The 20,691-nt window shown below is 41.4% G+C and overlaps 1 protein-coding gene and 1 pseudogene across 6 annotated transcripts in view; both read left to right on the top strand.

Moving 5' to 3' along the window:
• LOC123952568 lies at positions 1 to 740 on the top strand (annotated as a pseudogene).
• An 8,749-nt stretch (positions 741 to 9,489) lies between these two features.
• Positions 9,490 to 20,691, top strand: part of UNC13B (unc-13 homolog B) — a 233,197-nt gene continuing 221,995 nt past the window's right edge. For 3 of the 6 annotated variants that reach the window (XM_046023719.1, XM_046023720.1, XM_046023718.1), the window contains exon 1: positions 9,492 to 9,852. In XM_046023719.1, coding sequence (XP_045879675.1) covers positions 9,831 to 9,852 — 22 coding nt within the window. In that variant the 5' untranslated portion in view covers positions 9,492 to 9,830. Of the gene's footprint in view, positions 9,853 to 20,691 lie in introns of all 6 variants that reach the window. The other 3 variants (XM_046023716.1, XM_046023717.1, XM_046023722.1) reach the window with 3 other exon arrangements.

The raw sequence follows: 20,691 nt of genomic DNA, 5'->3' as shown, positions 1-20,691 counted from the left end.
ATGGGCAAGTCAGCTCCCCAACAGTTTAATAATGAGGTCCTGAATACCCCCAACAAGTGCCAACAGCAGCATTGTATCCCCCCACCCACCCGCTGCCACCACACACACACACTGAAGCTCTGCAAGAAGACAAACCAGGAGGCTCAGCATTATTCAGAAGTCCTGGCCAGCCCAAGGATGCTCAAACCAACAGTTCAGTCACAGCCAGTTTGGAGAGAACCTGGAATGGGCCTCCTATGATCAGACAGGAAAGGAGATGGCTGATAGATGGTACACAGAAATCAAGAACTACAGCTTCCAGCAGCCTGACTTCACCTCCAGGACAGGACACTTCACAGCCATGGTTTGGAAGAATACAATAAAGATGGGAGTGGGTTGGGGCACCTGGGTGGCTCAGTGGGTTAAAGCCTCTGCCTTCATCTTGGGTCATGGTCCCAGGGTCCTGGGATCGAGCCCCACATCAGGCTCTCTGCTCAGTAGGGAGCCTGCTTCCTCCTCTCTCTCTGCCTGCCTCTCTGCCTACTTGAGATCTCTCTGTCAAATAAATAAATAAAATCTTAAAAAAAAAAAAAGATGGGAGTGGGGAAGGCACCTGCAAGTGAGGGGTCTTCCTTCACGGTGGTTCAATATTTCCCAGCAGGAAATGCTGTCAACTAGGCTACTTTGAAGAAAATGTCTTGTCTTCAGAGAAGAAATTCATTAAATGTAATGGGAAGGTGGCAGACTTAAGGTGGATATAAAGTGCCTGGAACAATTAAAACTCAGCTGTGTGTCTGTCCCTCTGGGTGCATGTGCTTGTATTTGTGATGCATATGAGTGTGTCTTGCACACACACTTGGATATACAGTTCTGCATGAACTTTTTTCTTTTTTTTTTTTTTTGGAAAGAGAGAGTATGGGATGGGGGTGGAGGACAGAGGAGCAGAGGAAGAGGGAGAGTCTTCAGCAGGCTCCACACCAAGCACAGAACCTGACACAGGGCTCGATCTCATGACCCTGAGATCATGACCTGAGACAAAATCAAGAGTCCAATGCTTAACCGACTGATTCACCCAGGCATCCTTGCATAAAATTATTCTTATCAAAGGAAAGAGTATATAAAGCCTTTACTTTGCGGGGCACCTGGGTGGCTCAGTGGGTTAAAGCCTCTGCCATCGGCTCAGGTCCTGATCCCAGGGTCCTGGGATCAAACCCCACATTGGGCTTTCTGTTCAGCAGGGAGCCTGCTTCCCTCCTGTCTCTCTGCCTGCCTCTCTGCCTATCTGTGATCTCTTTCTGTCAAATAAATAAATAAATAAAAATCTTTTTTTAAAAAAAAGAGCCTTTACTCTGATGGTTATCTAGACCACACTTTTTGGACCTTGGGGGAGAAATCAATTTAAAAACTTTTTTTTTAAAAGATTTTATTTATTTATTTGACACAGAGAGATCACAAGTAGATAGAGAGGCAGGCAGAGAGAGAGAGAGAGGGAAGCAGGCTCCCTGCTGAGCAGAGAGCCCGATGCAGGACTCGATCCCAGGACCCCGAGATCATGACCTGAGCCGAAGGCAGCGGCTTAACCCACTGAGCCACCCAGGCGCCCCTTTTTGTTATTTTTTTTTTTTTAACATTTTATTTATTCATTTGACAGAGAGAGAGGTCACAAGTAGGCAGAATGGCAGGCAGAGAGAGAGGGAGAAACAGGCTCCCCACTGAGCAGAGAGCCCGATGCGGGGCTCGATCCCAGGACCCTGAGATCATGACCTGAGCCAAAGGCAGAGGCTTAAACCACTGAGCCACCCAGGCGCCCCCCTTTTTGTTATTTTTAAAGCAAATTTCTTTTTTACATTTCTTGTAATAGCCATCTTTGGACTTTTTGTATTCTAACGTTTGTGACACTAAGAAGTAAAGTTCATTTTATGTGATCATGCATTGTAGCCTGCTTTTGGTAGATTTAAGAATTTAAAATTTAAGAATGTCTTTTTTTCCTTAAAGATTTTATTTTTAGGGGCACCTGTCTGGCTCAGTTGGAAGAGCCCATGATTTTTTTTATTTTTTTAAAGATTTTATTTATTTATTTGAGAGAGAGAACGCGTGAGCATGAGAGCAGGGGGGAAGGGCAGGGGGAAAGGGACAAGCAGACCCCCAGCTGAGCAGAGAAGTCAGTGGCATGGGACTTGATCCCAAGACCCTGGGATCCTGACATGAGCTCAGGGCAGACACTTAACTGCCTGAGCCAATCCAGGCACCCCAGCACATGACTATTGATCTCAGAGTTGTGAGGTCAAGCTCCACGTTGGCTATAGAGATTAACAAAACAAAAAACCAAAGCAAATTATTTTAAGTAGTTTTCCTTGGCTCCTGATGAGTCTGCAGTTGCCCATACTATTTAGTTGTTGTTTTTTTTGATAAGTCAATGATGAATTTGAAGTGACTGAAGAATTAGCCTTGTTGAATAGTCTGCATGAAATAATTACAGGTAAAAATGTTTTCGAAGAAGTTGAGAAAGCACTAATTCAGCACAACCTAAAGTGGAATCTGCTAAACTGTGTCACAGCTAATGGTGGCAAAAGTATATGTGCAGCAGAAAAAAGGCTTAGTTCAACAAATTTACAAGTCTTGTGAAAATGTCATGTATTTAAAGTGTACAGTCATTCATGGGGTGCCTAGGTGGCTCAGTTGGTTGAGCATTCGACTCTTGGTTTTGGCTCAGGCCTTGATCTCATGGGTTGTGAAATCCAGCCACGCTGGGCTCTGTGCTCAGTGGGGAGTCGTCTTTTTTTTTTTTTTTTTTTAAAGATTTTATTTATTTATTTGACACAGAGAGATCACAATAGGCAGAGAGGCAGGCAGAGAGAGTGAGAGGGAAGCAGGCTCCCCGCCAAGCGGAGAGCCCCATGCGGGACTCGATCCCAGGACCCCGAGATCATGACCTGAGCCAAAGGCAGCGGCCTAAACCACTGAGCCACCCAGGCGCCCCAGTGGGGAGTCTTCTTGAAGAGTCTATCCCTCTGCCCCTCTCCCCACACTTGTGTGGGTGCGTGCGTGCTCGTGTGTACACTCTCTCTCAAATAAATCTTCAAAAAAAAGTGTATGATTATTCACTGCAGAAAGTACTTTGTAGAAAATATGTAAATTTATCATGGGTTATTAAACTACTAGTGTCAGTAGTTGACTTCATTCACTCTCAAACACAACCATCATCAGTTCTGTGGCTTTTGTTTGTTTTTTGTTTTGTGAGAAATAGAAGCTGAATATCTTGCTATGCTCCAATTCACAGCAATTTGATGGCTTAGTATTGGTAATGTTTTATTATGATATTTTGAGCAAAAATTGGCAGGGGTGCCTGGCTGGTGGAGCATGTGACTCTTGATCTCAGAGTTGTGAGTTTGAGCCCCACATTGGGGATAGAGATTATTATTTTTTTATTTTTTAAAATATATTTTTTAAAAGATTTTATTTATCTATTTGACAGAGAGAGAGAGCGAGCACAAGCAAGGGGAGCAGCAGACAGAGGAAGAGGGAGCGAAGCAGTCTTTCCGCTGAGCAGGGACTCAGTTCCAGGATCCTGGGCCATCACCTGTGCTGAAGACAGACCTTAACCCACTGAGTCACCTGGCAACCTGAAATTACTTTATTTTTTTTTATTTTTTTCTGCAATTACTTTAAAAATAAATAAAAACTTCATTTAGAAAATTAAGCAAATGTCAAGAGGAGAATCTAATAGAATTCTATAAATGCTTTCCAAGCAATGAATATTCTCAGTTGAATCACATGTTCATGTACTGATAGCAGTATTTAACAGTAGTTATCTGTGAGAAAAGACAGATGAGATTCATAAGATCTTGTTACAGATCAGCATTAGTACTTGAATACTTGCAATTGATTCTAATAATACTTGAACCCCAACTAAGCAAAATGCATACTCCCCAAAAGAATTTCATCCTTCTCATTAGTAGACCTCTTGTACCAAAAACTTGTATTCAATTATTATTGGTTTATTTTGAATGTTACTATTTAAAAAGTTGTGGAAATTTGTTTTTTCTCTTGTTATACAAGTACCTATACACCAGCCTCAATTTTGCTTTTTTTGGCCTAAAACCTAAGTATTTACTAAATGGTCCTTTACAGAAGAAGTTTGCTGTTCTCTGTTCTAGACAGTGCCCGGTACTAAAACTGCAAGAACACTCAGCAATTTCTTTTGCTTGTTTGCAAGTCTTGGATAATTTTTTCCAATAGTGAGAAACACACATCCCTTCCTTCATGAAGGTTATATATTTGTTAAGTTAACCATACCCCCAACTTATTAAGTATTCAAATAATTCTGAAACCTCCAGCTATGTATGCAAACAACCCACTTCTTCCTTCTAACCATGATCATAGCACTTTTCACGGTCTGTCTATCCCCAGACTGTGCATTCTTTGAAGAAATGTCTTATTCCTCTTTGTGTCTGTAACATGATATGTAGTACTTGGTAGATGCTCAATAAATTTTTCTTTTATTTTCAAAGATTTTATTTATTTGACAGATCACAACAAGTAGGCAGAGAGGCAGGCAGAGAGAGAGGGGGAAGCAGGCTCCCCACTGAGCAGAGAGCCCAATGTGGGGCTCGATCCCAGGACCCTGAGATCATCACCTGAGTGGAAGGCAGAGGCTCAACCCACTGAGCCACCCAAGCGCCCCTCAATAAATTTTTCTTGAATACACCAACACTTACTTACATCTCTTGTAAGGTCTCTTTCTCTGATATTTATCCATTTGTATAGGATTACAGTGTTACTCATAAATAGATATTAAGTAAATATTTGATAGGAATGACTAAACTGATTTATAGGAATTCATTGAATTATTTGGCATTCTGGTTTTCAGATTTCACTACTTAGATAACCCTGTACAAATACCTTTTTGCACAGCTTTCCCCCCATTTATCTGAATTATTTTCATGGAATATATTCCCACAGTAGAATTTTATTCATTTGGCAGTATTTACCGAGTTCCAAATATGCCGGGCTGAGGGCACCTGGCTGGTTCAGTCAGTGGAGCATATGACTCTTGATCTTGGGGTCATGAGTTTGAGCCCTATGTTGGGTGTAGAGTTTACTTAAAAATAAAATCTTTAAGGGGCGCCTGGGTGGCTCAGTGGGTTAAAGTCTCTGCCTTGGATCAGGTCATGATCCCAGGGTCTTGGGATCGAGCCCCACATCAGGCTCCCTGCTCAGCGGGGAGCGTGCTTCTCCCTCTCCCACTCCCTCTGCTTGTGTTCCCTCTCTTGCTGTCTCTCTCTCTCTGTCAAATAAATAAATAAACCTTTAAAAGAAAAAACATGGTTTAAAAAATTTTATTTATTTTCTGTCAGAGAGAGAGAACGCAAGCGGGGGGAGTGGCAAACAGAGGGAGAAGCTCCCTGCTGAGCAAGGAGCCTGATGTGGGACTTGATCCCAGGACGCTGAGATCATGACCTGAGCTGAAGGCAGATGCTTAATCAACTGAGCCACCCAGGTGTCCTTGTCCTAATCACTTTGACTAATGTCCAGTTTTTTTTTTGACAATAACCAAGTCTAAAAACATTCTCATTCATTAATTTATTCAGGTATTCAATTAGTCAACAAGTCTTTTTTGACTTTAAGAACTGTGTCCAGTTCTTAACCAGATGTTGTGTTATGTGTTAGGGGTAAAGATATAGAAAAGAGGTCCTTTGTTGTTGAGGAGCTCTGTGTCTAAAGAAAAGATAGATATGCAATTATTTTTCAAGAAGATAAGATCTATAATGGAACAATATACAGGTAGTTTGGTTATTTTCTTGTTTTCCCTCTCTGACCATTTCTTTTCCATCTCGTTTTCCTACTCCTTAAAAGTAGGTGTTCTCTATAAAAGACCTTTGTTCCTTTCTGAGTTTATGTAGTCTCCTAGCAACCATAGGGCTCTCAAACTCTTTGCAACTTACTCTTAAATACCTGTACAGGTTCAGTGTTTCCATTTCTTGATTTGATCATGCAACTTATTCTCTGTATATGAAATACCCTTTCTTCCATATGTGCATGTACAGAGCTGTCCGTACATTGAGAGCCACCTCCTCCACATGCTACTTCTCTCTTGTGAAGCTTATCTTGATTCCTCCATAGCTTCTGCTGAATTTGTCCAGTTCTTAAGAGGCAATATAGCAGTGTGGCTAACTGAGCTCTGGTGAAAGATACAGTTGGGTTTGGATTCTAGTTTTGCTTCATTTTCTTTATTAAAAAAATGGGGATTAAAATAGCTATATCTTTACTGATTGGAAGATCTATCTCTAGCTTGGACCACTTTCTCAGTCCACATTATCTATCTAGTGGATACATATGACAATCTCAAGCCTAATGTATATGTCCAAAAGGAAACGTTTCTCCCCAAACCTTGGTTTTTTCTCTATCAGTAAACTGTAGCATCATCCTTTCAGTCAACCCAACTTTAAAACTTTCTCTCCCTCCAATGGTTTGCTACTAAAGAAACGATATTCTTATTCTCCACTGTATTCACAATCATTATGTGCCAAGTTCTATCACATTAGTTCCTTAACACTGAGATATGTTAAAGGATTGTTCTTTCTCTTACCCCTCAGTTCCATATTTACTGCCCCAGTTAAGTTCTTCGCTCTTTCACAGATCTTTCCCAACACCTTGTAAACTTTTTATGGATAGTAACTGTGCTTTGTTTGCTTTTGCATCCTCTCATTAAGACTGCTCTAAAAGATACTTAATAAATATGTGTTAATTAGTTATTTATATTAAATTTCTCATTAGGCATTGGGAGATATTTTCTAAGAGATAGGGAACTTGCAGGAAGAGTGAACTTTTAATGGCCTTGGAGCATGACTTAAAAAAAAAAAAAAGATAGTCATAAAGTTGGTAGATGGTTCCCCTGCATCAGGGTTCTGACCTGGACCCCTTCTTTCTTGCCTGAGGGCTCCCAAAAAAGGCAGCAACAGAGCCAAACCTAGGTATTTCGGTCTGAACCTCTTGAGATTCTTGGGTTCTCTTCACTACTTACTTTCCTTGATCCCTCCCCCCTTGCTTCTCATTGCCTGGATTTCAGAGTCCTAGCTCTCAGCTACCTGCCAACTAAACCTAAAGTATGAATTCTATTCAAATGCTGAAGAACTTTCAAGTACTGTACTGGAAAAACTAATGAAGACTGTGCAGGGTGGAGGACTGGTTTTCTATCCCTGTCTGAGTTGCTTCTGAAGGTACATTTATCTTGTTGATGAGTATAACTGGTGCCCGTCAAGTGCCTAGAGGGCCAAGGACATCATTGCGTTTTTCCACTGAACATTTTAAAAAAAGATTTTATTAATTTGAAAGGAGAGAGAGAGAGAGAGAGAGAGAGAGAGAGAGAGAGACAGAGAGACAGAGAGAAAGCAGGAGCAGGGGGAGAGGCAGAGGGAGAGAGAGAGAGATAGAAGCAGACTCCCTGCTGAGCGGGGATCCTGGTGTAGGACTTGATTCCAGGACACTGAGATCATGAACTGAGCTGAAGGCAGACACTTAACTGGATGAGCCACCCAGATACCCCTTTTCTGAACTTTTAACTGGGAAACTGGGATTCCTCAGAGCTTACATCACAAACTTTGGACAGTGGCTCCTGCTCTGCTTACCTTCCCTTTACTTCCCAGCCACATTCCTTCCTTCATGTCCACAAGTAACAACAAACATGTATTGGGCATTTTTGTATGTACTAGGTAATTTAAATGCATTTCCTCATTTAAACTTCAAAACCATCTTATAAAGCAGTTACTATTATTATTCTTTGGGAAATTGAGGCCATGTAGCTTGTCCAAGGTCAAAGTATTAGAGCTGGAACTCAAATCCAAGTGTGGTAGGCAGATTTCTAGGATGGTCCCCCAATGATGGCTGTCCCAGCAGTTTCTGGTGGTATTCATGTCCTTGTGTAATCCCCTTGTCTTGAATGCGACTTGCTTCTGATGCATAGAATACAGCAAAAATGAGGAGATGTCACTTCCGTGATTAAGCTAAAAAATATGTGACTTTTAGCAAAATGTGAATTCCATTTTGCTAAAAGACTTTATTGCCTTCTCCGCTTGTATGCTTTAAGCAAGCAGCCATGTGGGAAAGGCCTCATGACAAGGAACTGAGACAGGCCAACAGCCTTGGGGTAATTGAGTCCTGCCCACAATTACATGAGTGAGCTTAGAAGTGGATGCTTTTTTAGTCAAGCTGGCACTTTGATAACAGTTTGTAAAAAACCTGAGCCAGAGGATCCAATCACGCCATACTCAGATTCCTGACCCACAGAAACTGTGAGATAATGTTGTTTCAAGCCACTAAGTTTTGGAATACTTTATTGCACAAAAATAAATAATATACCAGGTGGATCTGATTGGCTTCAAGTTTCATGCTCTCATCAATTTTATAAAGGACAGCTGGGCTAGACAGCTAGGTAGCCCAACCTCCAGCAGTCCAGAGAATGCCCATTATTTTGAGGGTCAGCATCTCTGTTGACAAGGCTGGCTCATTTGCCGTGGTCAAAATCTTCCTCAGAGTATTGCTCCAAATTTGGATGAACACTGGAAGGATCAAGTATTCTTCATTGCATTTGCTACTGCTTGCTATTGCATTTGGAGTGTCACTCTCTCATAGCAACTATTCCACCAAGAGAAATCATATGATAGCTAGGTTTGCTTTGGAGGGCAAAGACCCTGTTAGATTGGCAGACCCTCCCTGGGACTGCAGGCAGAGTTCCATGGGGCCAAGAGTTGCAGATGCTGAAACCTTAGTTGGCCTAATGAGGTCTTAGAAAGCATCTCCTCTAATGGTGCTCAGCCCTGGCATCATATTAGAATCACCTGGAGAGCTTTTAAAACATAGGATTCCTGAGCTATAGCCCAAACCAATTAGATTAGAACTGTGGTGTGGAAGGGGTGTTGGATCTGTACATTATACTATGTGTCTTCCTGTTTTCTGCTCTGGTCTTTTTCACTCCCTCACATGTTCATTTGTCATCCTATCAGAGAAGTCCTAGCTTAAAATGCTTATCGTCCCTCTATCCTACATTCAGTAAATATTTACGGCCTCATTTCTATATACCAGGTACTATTACAGCCGTTGGAGATACAATGGCGTGCAAGAAAAAAACTTGTCTCCAAACATTTTACTTTATGCTCACTCAGTTATTTTAATTTTTTTTGTAGTTGCTAATTAAAACATGTTTGTCTTGTGGTATGATCTTGCTAAACTATTACCCGTAGGGGTTCCGTCAGCTGTAATCGATAGAGTAAGAAGTCGAACGGAATTTCTTCAATGAAAAAAATCTTCTTGGGTAGGAGGAGCAGAGGGTTTGAGTTACCTTCTCCTAGTGAGGAGAAGCCCCGCCCTCTCTGTGCCACACTTATTAGTCCGCAGGGCTGCCTTCATTCTTGCACGCAGGAAAGAGGAAGGAACCCCCGCCTCTTTCGGGTTTATGGGAGGTGGGGTCGGTGGACTGGGCGTGAGTTGATTGGCTGGGAGGCGGAGCGCCAAGGGTAGGCTCCTTCCAGACGCTCGCCGGGATCCCGGTGGAGCGAAAAAGGAGGGGGTTACACCCGGTAGCTGCTGCCTCCCAGCGATGGCGTCGCGGTGCCGCGCCCAGTCTCCTGCCTCCTCACCCGTACTCACAGCTCTTGGGAGCCCAGTCAGACGGTGAGAATTGACGCGGGTCCGAGAGAGCGGCGGGACGCTGCCTGCCACGGGGACCATGAGGAGCGGTCAGACCTGTGGGGCCGATAGCGGGAGCAGCCGCGGCACCTGCTGAGAGGAAAGAGGGAGCGGCCGGTTGCGGCGGCGCGGCTGGGGTACGGCGGAGGCTCGCCGGTGCCTCGGCCATGTCACTGCTCTGTGTACGCGGTGAGTGTGTGGACTTGGGGGGAAGGGGGCGGGGTGCGTCGAGGGGTCCCCACACGCTTCCAGTGGGCGTGGGGTTACCACCTTTTCCAAACTTCACTTCCTGTTCGTGCCTCCGGGGGCGATTATGTTAACACATTTATAAACATTTAGAGGTTCTTTCCACCCTTTCTTGTTTTTCCCCACTCTCCTGTGAGGGACTGTTAACCACTCCGTTTCCGTGGCCATGTGACAGAGTTGTTGGCCGGCAGGCCCAGATCCTATTAAACAGTGACTGGGGCTCTCTTCCAGTGAGAGTGGACTAGCTAGGAAACCGCGAATAGTTGGAGTCAACAGTGGGCAGTCTCCCTTCCTTTTCCCTGCACCGTGAAACTGCAGGCGGATTAGTAGAAGGTTCTTTTTATCGCCATTTAAACGCGATGTAGTATAGCTGTCACATCCCTTCTTCCAGTGTTTTTCTTGGCTGGCACCCTCTGTTGCTTGTCTGGTTCCCTGCTTTGTAGTGTAGGATAAGGTTATTCTAATATTCGACTTGGAAAGGTGTGTTGTCTCCTCTCCTTCTGGAGCAGAGCATAAGTGGTATGACCTATATGTATGTTTATGTATTAGCTTCTATCACAGCAATCAAAGGGCCTTTATTGCTTTTTCGCTGAGGACGCTTGACCCATCTAAGAAGATATTTTAAGGTAAGAGCTTTGGGGGTTAAGATGAGGCAAGGTGCATGGATTAAGCTCTGTGAGGGTAGAGATTGTTTCTTACAGGTTTTTATATTCTTGGTGCCTGACACAGGAGCTCAGTACTGGTTTTGAATAAATGCATGGGAGTACTGTGATTTTAGAGATTATCTGATTAGAAAAAGCAGGGCTTGGATTACCCGTTGAATTTGATCTTGGACAATTTAAGTTAGAGCCTATCATATCAGTGTTCAACAAGATGTAGGATAAGGTGGCTTGATGATGAGAGAGAGCCTTTTCCTGGTACCCTTCACTGGATAGAGTTCATGTTTCTTTTGGCTCTGTGAATTAGAAGCATTGTTATTTGTGATTTCTCTGATGGGTGTTTCCCCCAGCTGCTGGCAAAGGGAACTGTTTTGCTCTGCTCTCTTCCACTGTTTTGTTAAATCTCCATTAACCCAAAATGGATTTGACTATTTGCAAGGGATTAGGAGGCAGTTTTTTTTCTTCATGGTTGATTTTTCATTAATGAGAATTTTGCTCTGCTTTTAGTAAGACATTTTCTCTAAGCAGCTGGGAATCTATTTATTCCTTTAGATCCCTGCTGTTGAGTAGCAGGATTTGAAAGGTTGGGTTTTGCAATGTCCCTTGGACAGTTTAAATCTCTTCTCCTGTACTGTATTATAGTGCTAGTCCTTATGAAAGACTGTTTAGGCAGCAGCTCTGTTAAACCAGAAATTCCAATTTAATTACATTTAAATAACTTCAGAGAAGGAGCTGCTGCAGTTCTAATATTTGGCAACTTTCGTTGTCTAGAAATTCTATTTAGCTAACTTCTTTCTGTTTTCACGTTATATTAGTCGAATCGCTCTTCTTTTGAACCTGGGGGATTAGAGACCAGCAGGTCATTGTCTTTTGAATGGAGATCCTGAAGATTATTAATTATTGAAACAAGCAGGTACCTCATATAGAAATATTCATATTAAATGCCAAAGTATCCATTCTGGGAGAAGTTACAGAAATGGATCAAAATAAATCTTTCTAAAATGATATTCTTGCATTATATTTTGGCAGTTAGGAATGTTCATGTTATGGAAGAAGCCTGTGTAATGATATTGCAGAACTCAGTATCAGTTCATCTTGGTGTAGAATTGAATTAGAAACTTTCCCCCTGTAGTCAAAGTTCAAACAGTAGTAGAAAATGGTGTAGAAATTGGCAAACTGGTATTTAATTTTCTCCAGACATCTAAAGAAGTTTCGGGTTCTCCTCCTTGGGTGTAGAGATTCTTAAAAAACGAAAACAAAACTTCATTCCAGAGGACAGAATTGGGACAATTTGACCAGTGGTTGAAAATCATAAGAAACTCTACATCTCTCCTGAGAAGTACAAAATTACGAAAGGCACAGTATCATTGGAAATCACTAGAAGAGGGGCACCCAAGTGGTTCAGTCGGTTTAACATCTCCCTTCGGCTCAGGTCATGGTCCCAGGGTTGTGGGATCGAGTCCTGCGTTGGGCTTCCTGCTCAGTGGGGAGTCTGCTTCTCCCTCTGCCCCTCCCCCAACTCATGGTCACATGCTTTCTCTCTCTCTCACTCAAAAATAAATAAAATCTTAAAAAAGTCAGTTTCTTGGTATAACCCTTTAATCATGTCTTTTTGCCTATGGGTTAAGGTCTCTTTTTTGGCCCTATATTCTTGCCTATCCTTATATAGATATTTAGCTATAGCACTAACTCTGCTCATTCCTGCCTCTGCACCACTGTTCTGCATTTGTACCCCCTGAAATATTTTTTTTTAAAGATTTTATTTATTTATTTGACAGAGATCATAAGCAGGCAGAGCAGCAAGAGAGAAAGAGGAGAAAGCAAGCTCCCTGCTGAGCAGAGAGCCTGATGCGGGACTCGATCCCAGGACCCCAGGATCATGACCTGAGCCGAAGGCAGCGGCTTTAACCCACTGAGCCACCCAGGCGCCCCAGCCCCGAAATATTCTTTTTGAATTTTCTGCTTATCAAAAATGTATTCTTCCTTTCCCAGCATAAGGTCTACTTTTTTTTTGTTGAAAAGTTCCTGAGTTCCTGCTCTCAGTGATCTTTTTCTCCTTTACACTTTTAAACCATAAATGCCTTTAAATATAAATTACTTATGGGCTGAACAGTACTACTAATTTGTCAATGAATTGTATACTGCTGGGCAACTTTTCTTTTACTGTTTATGGTGACCCAGACAAAGAAAATAATGACAGTTGTCAGATCAGATCTGGAATTTTGTGTTCATTTGGGGTATTTGATTCTAAGAGGCACATTGAGAAAGTAGAATTTCTTCAGAGGAGAATCATTAGAATAATGAAGAGTGTAGAAAACATTTGAGGAATCGAGAGGTTTAGTTTTGAGATGATTTAAGAGGGGAAGTATCATAACAGATGAAAATTGTTTTAAAAAACTTCATTGCAGGGGTGTCTGTCTGGCTCAGTTCATGAAGCATGAGACTCTTGACCTGGGGGTTGTGAGTTTAAGCCCCAAGGTGGGTGTAGAGATTACTTAAAAAACAAAAATAAAACTTCATTCCAAAGGGCAGATCTGGGGCAAGTTGACCAGTGATTGAAAATTATAAGAAACTCGACATCTGAAACTAATGTGTACTGTATGTTGGTTAATTGAATTTAAATTAAAAAAAATTAGAAGAAATGATATTTACTTATTTATTTATTAATGAAATATTTATTTGTTTGACAGAGAGAGAGAGGGAATAGAAGCAGGGACAGTGGAAGATGGAGAAGCAGGCTTCCAACTGAGCAGGGAGCCTCATATGGGTGTGGGGGGGGAATCCCAGGACCCCGGGATCATGACCCGACCCAAAGGCAAACGATTAACGACTGAGCCACTCAGGCACCCCAATTTTTAAAAAATTTTTTTTAACTTTGAGGCTTTTTTTTTTTTTTAAGATTTTTTATTTATTACTTGACAGAGAGAGACAGAGTGAGAGAGGGAACAGGAGCAGGGGCAGTGGGAGAGGGAGAAGCAAGCTTCCCATTTAGGATCCTGGGCTCCATTTGGAGGCTTGATGTGGGGCTGGATCCCAGGACCCTGGGATCATGACCTGAGCCAAAAGCAGATGCTTCTCGACTGAGCAACCCAGGCGCCCCAAGAAATGATTGTAGTTTAAAGTAAGGAAGAACGTTAAATTAGAGCTGTTCTTAAAGGGAATGGACTACTTAACGATTTTTTTTTTTTTAAGGACATTTTAAGCAGAAACTGAATGAGTGGTAAGAATGTTCTAAAAGACATTGAGTGGGAGGTTGGACTTCATGAATTTTAAGAAACCGCCTTTTCATAGAATTCACTTAGTCTTTAAAAATTTGGCACAATTTTCTTCATACTACTGATATCTTTTTGCTTCCTAAAGGTCTAATACCACATGAGCAACTTGAGTAAAGGATTTTCTTTAACTTTTGGTTTTTTGGTATTTGTCAGTAATTTTTCCCAACAAATTATAAGCATTTTAAGACTTGAGTCTTTCTATATATATATGTATATGTATGTCTGTGTGTGTGTGTGTATATATATATATATAAATAAATATATATATTTTAAGATTTTATTTATTCATTTGAGAGAGAGGGGGTACGAGTCTGGGTGGGGGAAGCAGAGGGAGAGGCAGAAGCAGACTCCTTGTTGAGCAGGGAGCCCCATGTGGGGCTTAATCCCAGGACTCCGACTTCCTGACTGGAGCTGAGGGCAGATGCTTAATTGACTGAGCCACCTAGGCACCCCTAAATCATTCTTTTCAGTAGCTGCAGAGAATTCCATGTGTAATTCCATACACATTAATAAGCATACATAATTTAGCCAGTTTTATATTGATGAACAGTAGTAATTTTTTTCATTTTGCTATTATAACAATGCTACCATGAACATCCTTGTGGATAGTTTTATTCTGTTTGGATATCTCTAATCAGCTTTCTACCTGGACTCTGGGTGTGGTTTGCTCATTGCTGTTTCTTTGGCATAATTACACTCAACTGACCTATTAGCAAATCAGATGCCTCAGCATCTTCCAGATAAACATCCTCTATAGAGGCAGGTCCTTAACCAGTAGGAAATATTTATTCCTATCAAGAAGACAAAAGACCTCAGCTTTTGTTAAGTTTGACCTATGATTTCCATGTACTCTTCTTTTTTTTTTTTAAAGATTTTATTTATTTATTTGACAGATCACAACAAGTAGGCAGAGAGGCAGGCAGAGAGAGAGAGGGGGAAGCAGACTCCCCACTGAGCAGAGAGCCCGATGTAGGGCTTGATCCCAGGACCCTGAGATCATGACCTGAGCCGAAGGCAGAGGCTTTAACCCACTGAGCCACCCAGGCACCCCTGTACTCTTCTTTTTAAAAAATCATCTTTGTAGGGGCACCTGGGTGGCTCAGTGGGTTAAAGCCTCTGCCTTCGGCTCAGGTCATGGTCTCAGGTTCCTGGGATCCAGCCCTGCAACGGGTTCTCTGCTCCGCAGGGAGCCTGCTTCCTCCTCTCTCTGTGCCTGCCTCTCTGCCTAGTTGTGATTTCTCTCTGTCAAATAAATAAAATATTTTTTAAAAATTATCTTTGTATTATTTAAAAAATAATAATTATTATTTTTAAATATTTTATTTATTTATTTTGACACATCGCAAATAGGCAGAGAGGCAGGCCGAGAGAGAAGGGGAAGCAGGCTCCCTGCTGAGCAGAGAGCCCGATGCGGGCTCCATCCCAGGACCCTGGGGTCATGACCTGAGCCGAAGTCAAAGGCTTTAACCCACTGAGCCAAACCAGGCGCCCCTAAAAATTATTTTTCATATTGATACATGTACCCAGGGTTCATAGCAGCATTATCTACAATAACCAAATTATGAAAACAGCCCAAGTGTTCATCAGTTGATGAGGGGATAAAGAAGATGCGGTGTGAGGATGCCTGGGTGGCTCAGATGGTTAAATGCCTGCCTTTGGCTCAAGTCATGATCTCATGGGGTCAAGTCACATATGGGGCTCCCTGCTCAGTGGGGAGCCTGCTTCTCCCTCTGCCTCTCTCTCTCATTCTGTTTCTCATGAATAAATAAATAAAATATTTAAAAATATGTGATATGTACGTGTGCAGGCACACACACAGTAGACTATTACTCAGCCATAAAAAAGAGTGAAAACTTGGCATTTTCAACAGCATGGATGGAGCTAGAGAGTATTATGCTAAGCAAAATAAGTCAGAGAAAGACAAACACCATATGATTTCACCCAAATGTAGAATTTAAGAAACAAATGAGGAAAGGGGGGGAAGAAAAAGAGGCAAACCAAGAAATAGACTCCCAACTATACAGAACAAATGGTTACCAGAATGGAGGTGGGTGAGGGGGATGGGTAATATAGGTGATGGGGTTAAGGAGTTGGATTTATTGTGATGAGCACTGGGTGATGTATGGAAATACTGAATCACTATATTATATACTTGAAACTAACATTGCACTAGAATTTAAATAACTTTAAAAATACATTTCCAAACATTTTTTTGCAAAATTATTTTCCATACTGAACATTAATTACTTGTGCTTTTAAACAGTATCACTAGTGATGAGAATAATATCAAGTCATTTACATTGACTTGCCCTTAGAAAAACTTATATTGGGGCACCTGGGTGGCTCAGTGGGTTAAGCCTCTGCCTTCTGCTCAGGTCATGATCTCAGGGTCCTGGAATCGAGCCCCACATTGGGCTCTCTGCTCAGCAGGGAGCCTGTTTCCCCTCTCTCTCTGCCTGCTTGTGATCTCTCTCTCTCTGTCAAATAAATAAATAAAATCTTAAAAAAAAAAAGAAAGAAAAACTTTATCATCATTTATTTGTTACGTAATTAACTAAAAAAATATTACTTGGAAACTCTCTAGAAAGTGAATTCTGGGGGTGCCTGGGTGGCTTAGGTGGTTAAACCTCTGCCTTCGGCTAAGGTCATGACCTCAGGGTCCTGGAGGAATCAAGCCCCAGCTCAGGCTTCCCTGCTTAGTGGGAAGTCTCCTTCTCCTTCTCCCTCAACCCCCTGCTGGTGCTCACTAGCATGTGCTCTCTTGTGTGCTCTCTTTTTCTCTCTCAAAAAAAAAAAAAAAAAAAAAAAAAATCTTAAAGAAAGAAAGTGAATTCTGATGGACATTCAGGACACATATTGATTGTAGGTCAATTCTAGGCTGGGGAGAACTCAGATTTTGGTTTACTGCCACTGTGGAAAGCCGGAATAGTAATGAATTTCTTTCTTTCTTTCTTTTTTTTTTTAAAGATTTTATGTGTTTTTTAAGTAATCTTTATATCCAACGTGGGGCTCAAACTCACATCCCTGAGATCAAGAATTGTACTCTACTGACTGAGCCAGCCAGGTGCCCCAGAAGAGTAATGATTTTAGAATTTTCAGGCACAAGAATAGATGATCAAGTATTTTCTTCACCTTATTTTTCCCCTAACATTGTCATCTGCCTTTGCTAACTCCTTGCTGCTCAGTTTCTATCCTATCATGGTTTGAGTAATTAGTTCCTGTCCTTAAAAGCAGAGTTGCTGCTGCACTCTTTTCACTTAGCTATGACATCAGGAAGTTGTGCCTTGTCTGAGCCAGGCAGGAGTGAAAGGGGAAAGGACCAGTTTCCTCTGTCATGGATAGCTGTTGTCATGAATTGATCTCTTCCTAAAAAGCAGTATATTCTGTAATTTCTTGGTTTGTAAAAGTGGGATTTCTGAAAGTTGTACTTTTTAGGCCAATAAGCTGAGTTTTTACCCTATTTTGCCTGTGCTATGTATTTCAGACTTTGCTATGTAAATTTGTTTAAAGTTTGGGCTTTGAATCATTAGTAAATATTTGTTGAGTGCCTTCTCTCTGCCTGTTTATGATACATATCTGTATAGTAGATAAGAGCCCAAAGAATCTAAATGGGTTTTAAAACATCTGCTTTCTTCTTCTTCCTGTAAGCAGCCTGAGATGATCTCTGAAAATGGTGTGCTATTCCCTTGACCCAGAAAACCCTACAAAACCATGCAAATTAGGAGGTTCAAATCTTTGTATTCACTTTAGGTACACAGGTGAAACTGCCCAGGCAATCAAAGATATGCATATCTGAAAAGCCACCAAGTACCTGAAAGGTCATTTTACTGAAGCGTTGTGTGTCATTCTGTTGCTAGAATGGAGTTGGCAGGTGTGCCCTGGCCAAACAGTAGGGCTGGACACACAGTTGGTGGTTCCAAAAAAGTGCTGAATTTTTACTGCACGTGCTTAAAAATGCAGAGAGTGATGCTGAACTTAAGGGTTTAGATGTAGATTCTCTGGTCATTGAGCATATCCAGGTGAACAAAGTCCTTAAGATTAGATAACTTATAGATATAACTATATCTATATCTATAACTATATAGATATAAGATAACTTATAGGTTAACCCAACCATGAACTCTCCGTGCCACACTGAGGAGATTCTTACTGAAAAGAGCAGGTTGTTACGAAAGCAGAAGAGGAGGTTGCACAGAAGAAAAAAGATACCCCTGAAGAAATAAAAATTTATGGTTCAGGAGTAAATCAGCATAATAAATGCAAATAAAAGTTAAAAAACAAAACAAAAATGTCCTTTTTTTTTTTTTTAAGATTTTATTTATTTATTTGACAGAGAGAGACATCACAAGTAGGCAGAGAGGCAGGCGGAGAGAGAGGGGGAAGCAGGCTCCCTGCTCCACACGCAGATCTCAGAGGACTCTGAGATCATCACCCAAGCCAAAGGAAGAGGCATAACCCATTGGGCCAGCCAGGCGCCCCCTCCTTTCTTAGATAAATCCAGAATTAGGTCTGAACTAGGATAAGCAGAATAAGTTAAGTTCTTACTGGAGTGGGGAGATACTGCACTATTTTTACTAACATTCAAAGCAAGATTCTTTAAGTTTGGGGAATGTTTTAGACAGTCCAAGTCAGGGAAGATTTGCTATTTGTATGTCAAACATTTTAAAAAATTGATTTATAGTGTATGTACAGAGAAGTACACAGGTCTTAAGTGTATGGCTCACTGAGGGGCGCCTGGATGGCTTAGTCGTTAAGCATCTGCCTTTGGCTCGCAGGTCATGATCCTGCGTCCTGGGATCCAGCCCCACTTCTGGCTCCCTGCTTGGCGGGGAGCCTGATTCTTCCACTCCCACTCCCCTTGCTTGGGTTCCCTCTCTTACTCTCTCTCTCTCTGTCAAATAAATAGATAAAAATCTTAAAAAAAAAGTGTATGCCTCACTGAATTATCACAAAGTGAACATATTCACGTGACCATTACTTTGGTCAAGAAGTAGAACACTCCTAACACCTCAGAAGCCCATCTTAGCATTCCTGTCAATCAGTTTTTCCTCCCACTTTCCCAAAGCTATTATTACCTGACTTTAATACCAGAGTAGTTTAGCTTATTTTTTTTTAATCTGAATTTTTTTTTTTTTTAAGATTTTATTTGTTTGACAGAGAGTGGGCACAAGTAGGGGGAGCAGGAGTCAGAGGGAGTGGGAGAAGCAGGCTCCCTGCCAAGCAGGGAGTCTGATGCGGGGCTCAATCTCAGGACCCTGGGATCATGACCTGAGCTGAAAGTAGACACCTAATGAATGAGCCCCCCAGGTGTCCCTAAACTTAATTTTTTAAAAAAGATTTTATTTTTAAGTAATCTCTATATCCACCGTGGGGCTCAAACTCACAACCCTGAGATCAGTTATTTTTTAAAAGCAGTTTTAGGTTCATAGCAAAACTGAGCATAAAGTTTTGCTTGTTTCTGAACTTAAAAAAAAATCAAAATAGAGGGGCACCTGGGTGGCTGGCTCAGTTGGTAGAGCATGCCACTTCTTGATCTTAGGTTTGTGAGTTCAAGTTCCATATTGTATGGAGATTAATTAAAAATAAAATCCTTAAAAAATTAAAAGATATAATTGACAAATTAACTTTTAATAAATGGAATTATATAGTATTTTTTTTGGACTGGCTTCTTTTGCCTAACAAGCTTGTCAGATGTTTCCACTTGATGCATAGCTTGTAGTTCACTGATTTTTAGTTGCTCTGTAGTATCTCATTATATGAATATACCACAGTTTATTTATCTTTGGATATTTTTTTCCCCATCTTAGCATTTGTACTTTTGGTCCTACCTTGTGTATATTTCTGTTGTGTGTATATATGATGTATTAAAATTTCTGGGTCATAAGTTATGGTTATGTTCAACTGTAGTTGATAACATAAAGCAGTTTTCCAAAAATCTACCAATTTACTCTCCTGTAACTGTTTTCCTAATATTCATTTTTTTTAAAGGTTCTATTTATTTGAGAGAGACAGAGCACAAGGGGGGAGGGGCAAAGACAGAGGGAGAGGGGCAAGTAGACTCTGCTGAGCAGGAAGCCCCAAGTGGGACTCAATTCCAGGACCCTGAGATCATGACTGAGCCAGACATTTAACTGACTGAGCTACCCAAGTGCCCCTCTAATATTCATTATTTAAAAAAGAGAATTGAGGGGTGCTTGGGTGGCTCAGTCATTGGGAGTGGCCAGATCTTGATTTTGGCTCAGATCATGATGTCAGGGTGGTGAGATGAAGCCCCCACAGCAGGCCCTACTCAGTAGAGAGTCTGCTTAAGAGTCTTTGCCTCTCCCTCTGCCTCTTCTCCTGCTTTTGTGCAAGGGGGCTTGCTCTTTCTCTCAAATAAATCTTAAAAAAAAAAAAAAAAAAAAAAAAGAATTGAGTGGCCCTTAATTCTCAGCATTTGGCCAGGTTATCAAATCATTTCATAGGCATTAGTACATAATTTTTACATGTTAATCCTTCAGGCTTGATAAAATATATATTTATATATACATATATATAATATATATTTTAATTTTTTTAATGACCTGAAGAGATCTATTATGCTTGAGATGATTTCTTACATTTAAGACTAAAATTTGTGGCCAACAATTTATTGGAAAAAAATGCTGAGTTAATGTTTATAATGTTGGATAAAGATAATAGCCTAAGGGCTCCTGGGTCGCTCAGTGGGTTAAAGCCCCTGCCTTTGGCTCAGGTCATAATCCCAGTGTCTTGGGATGGAGCCCCGCATTGGGCTCTCTGCTCAGCAGGGAGCCTGCTTCCTCCTCTCTCTCTGCCTGCCTCTCTGCCTACTTGAGATCTCTGTCTGT

The sequence above is a fragment of the Meles meles genome, chromosome 11 (genome assembly GCF_922984935.1).
Source record: "Meles meles chromosome 11, mMelMel3.1 paternal haplotype, whole genome shotgun sequence".
Taxonomy (NCBI): domain Eukaryota; kingdom Metazoa; phylum Chordata; class Mammalia; order Carnivora; family Mustelidae; genus Meles; species Meles meles.
This window is presented reverse-complemented; position numbering and strand designations above follow the sequence as displayed.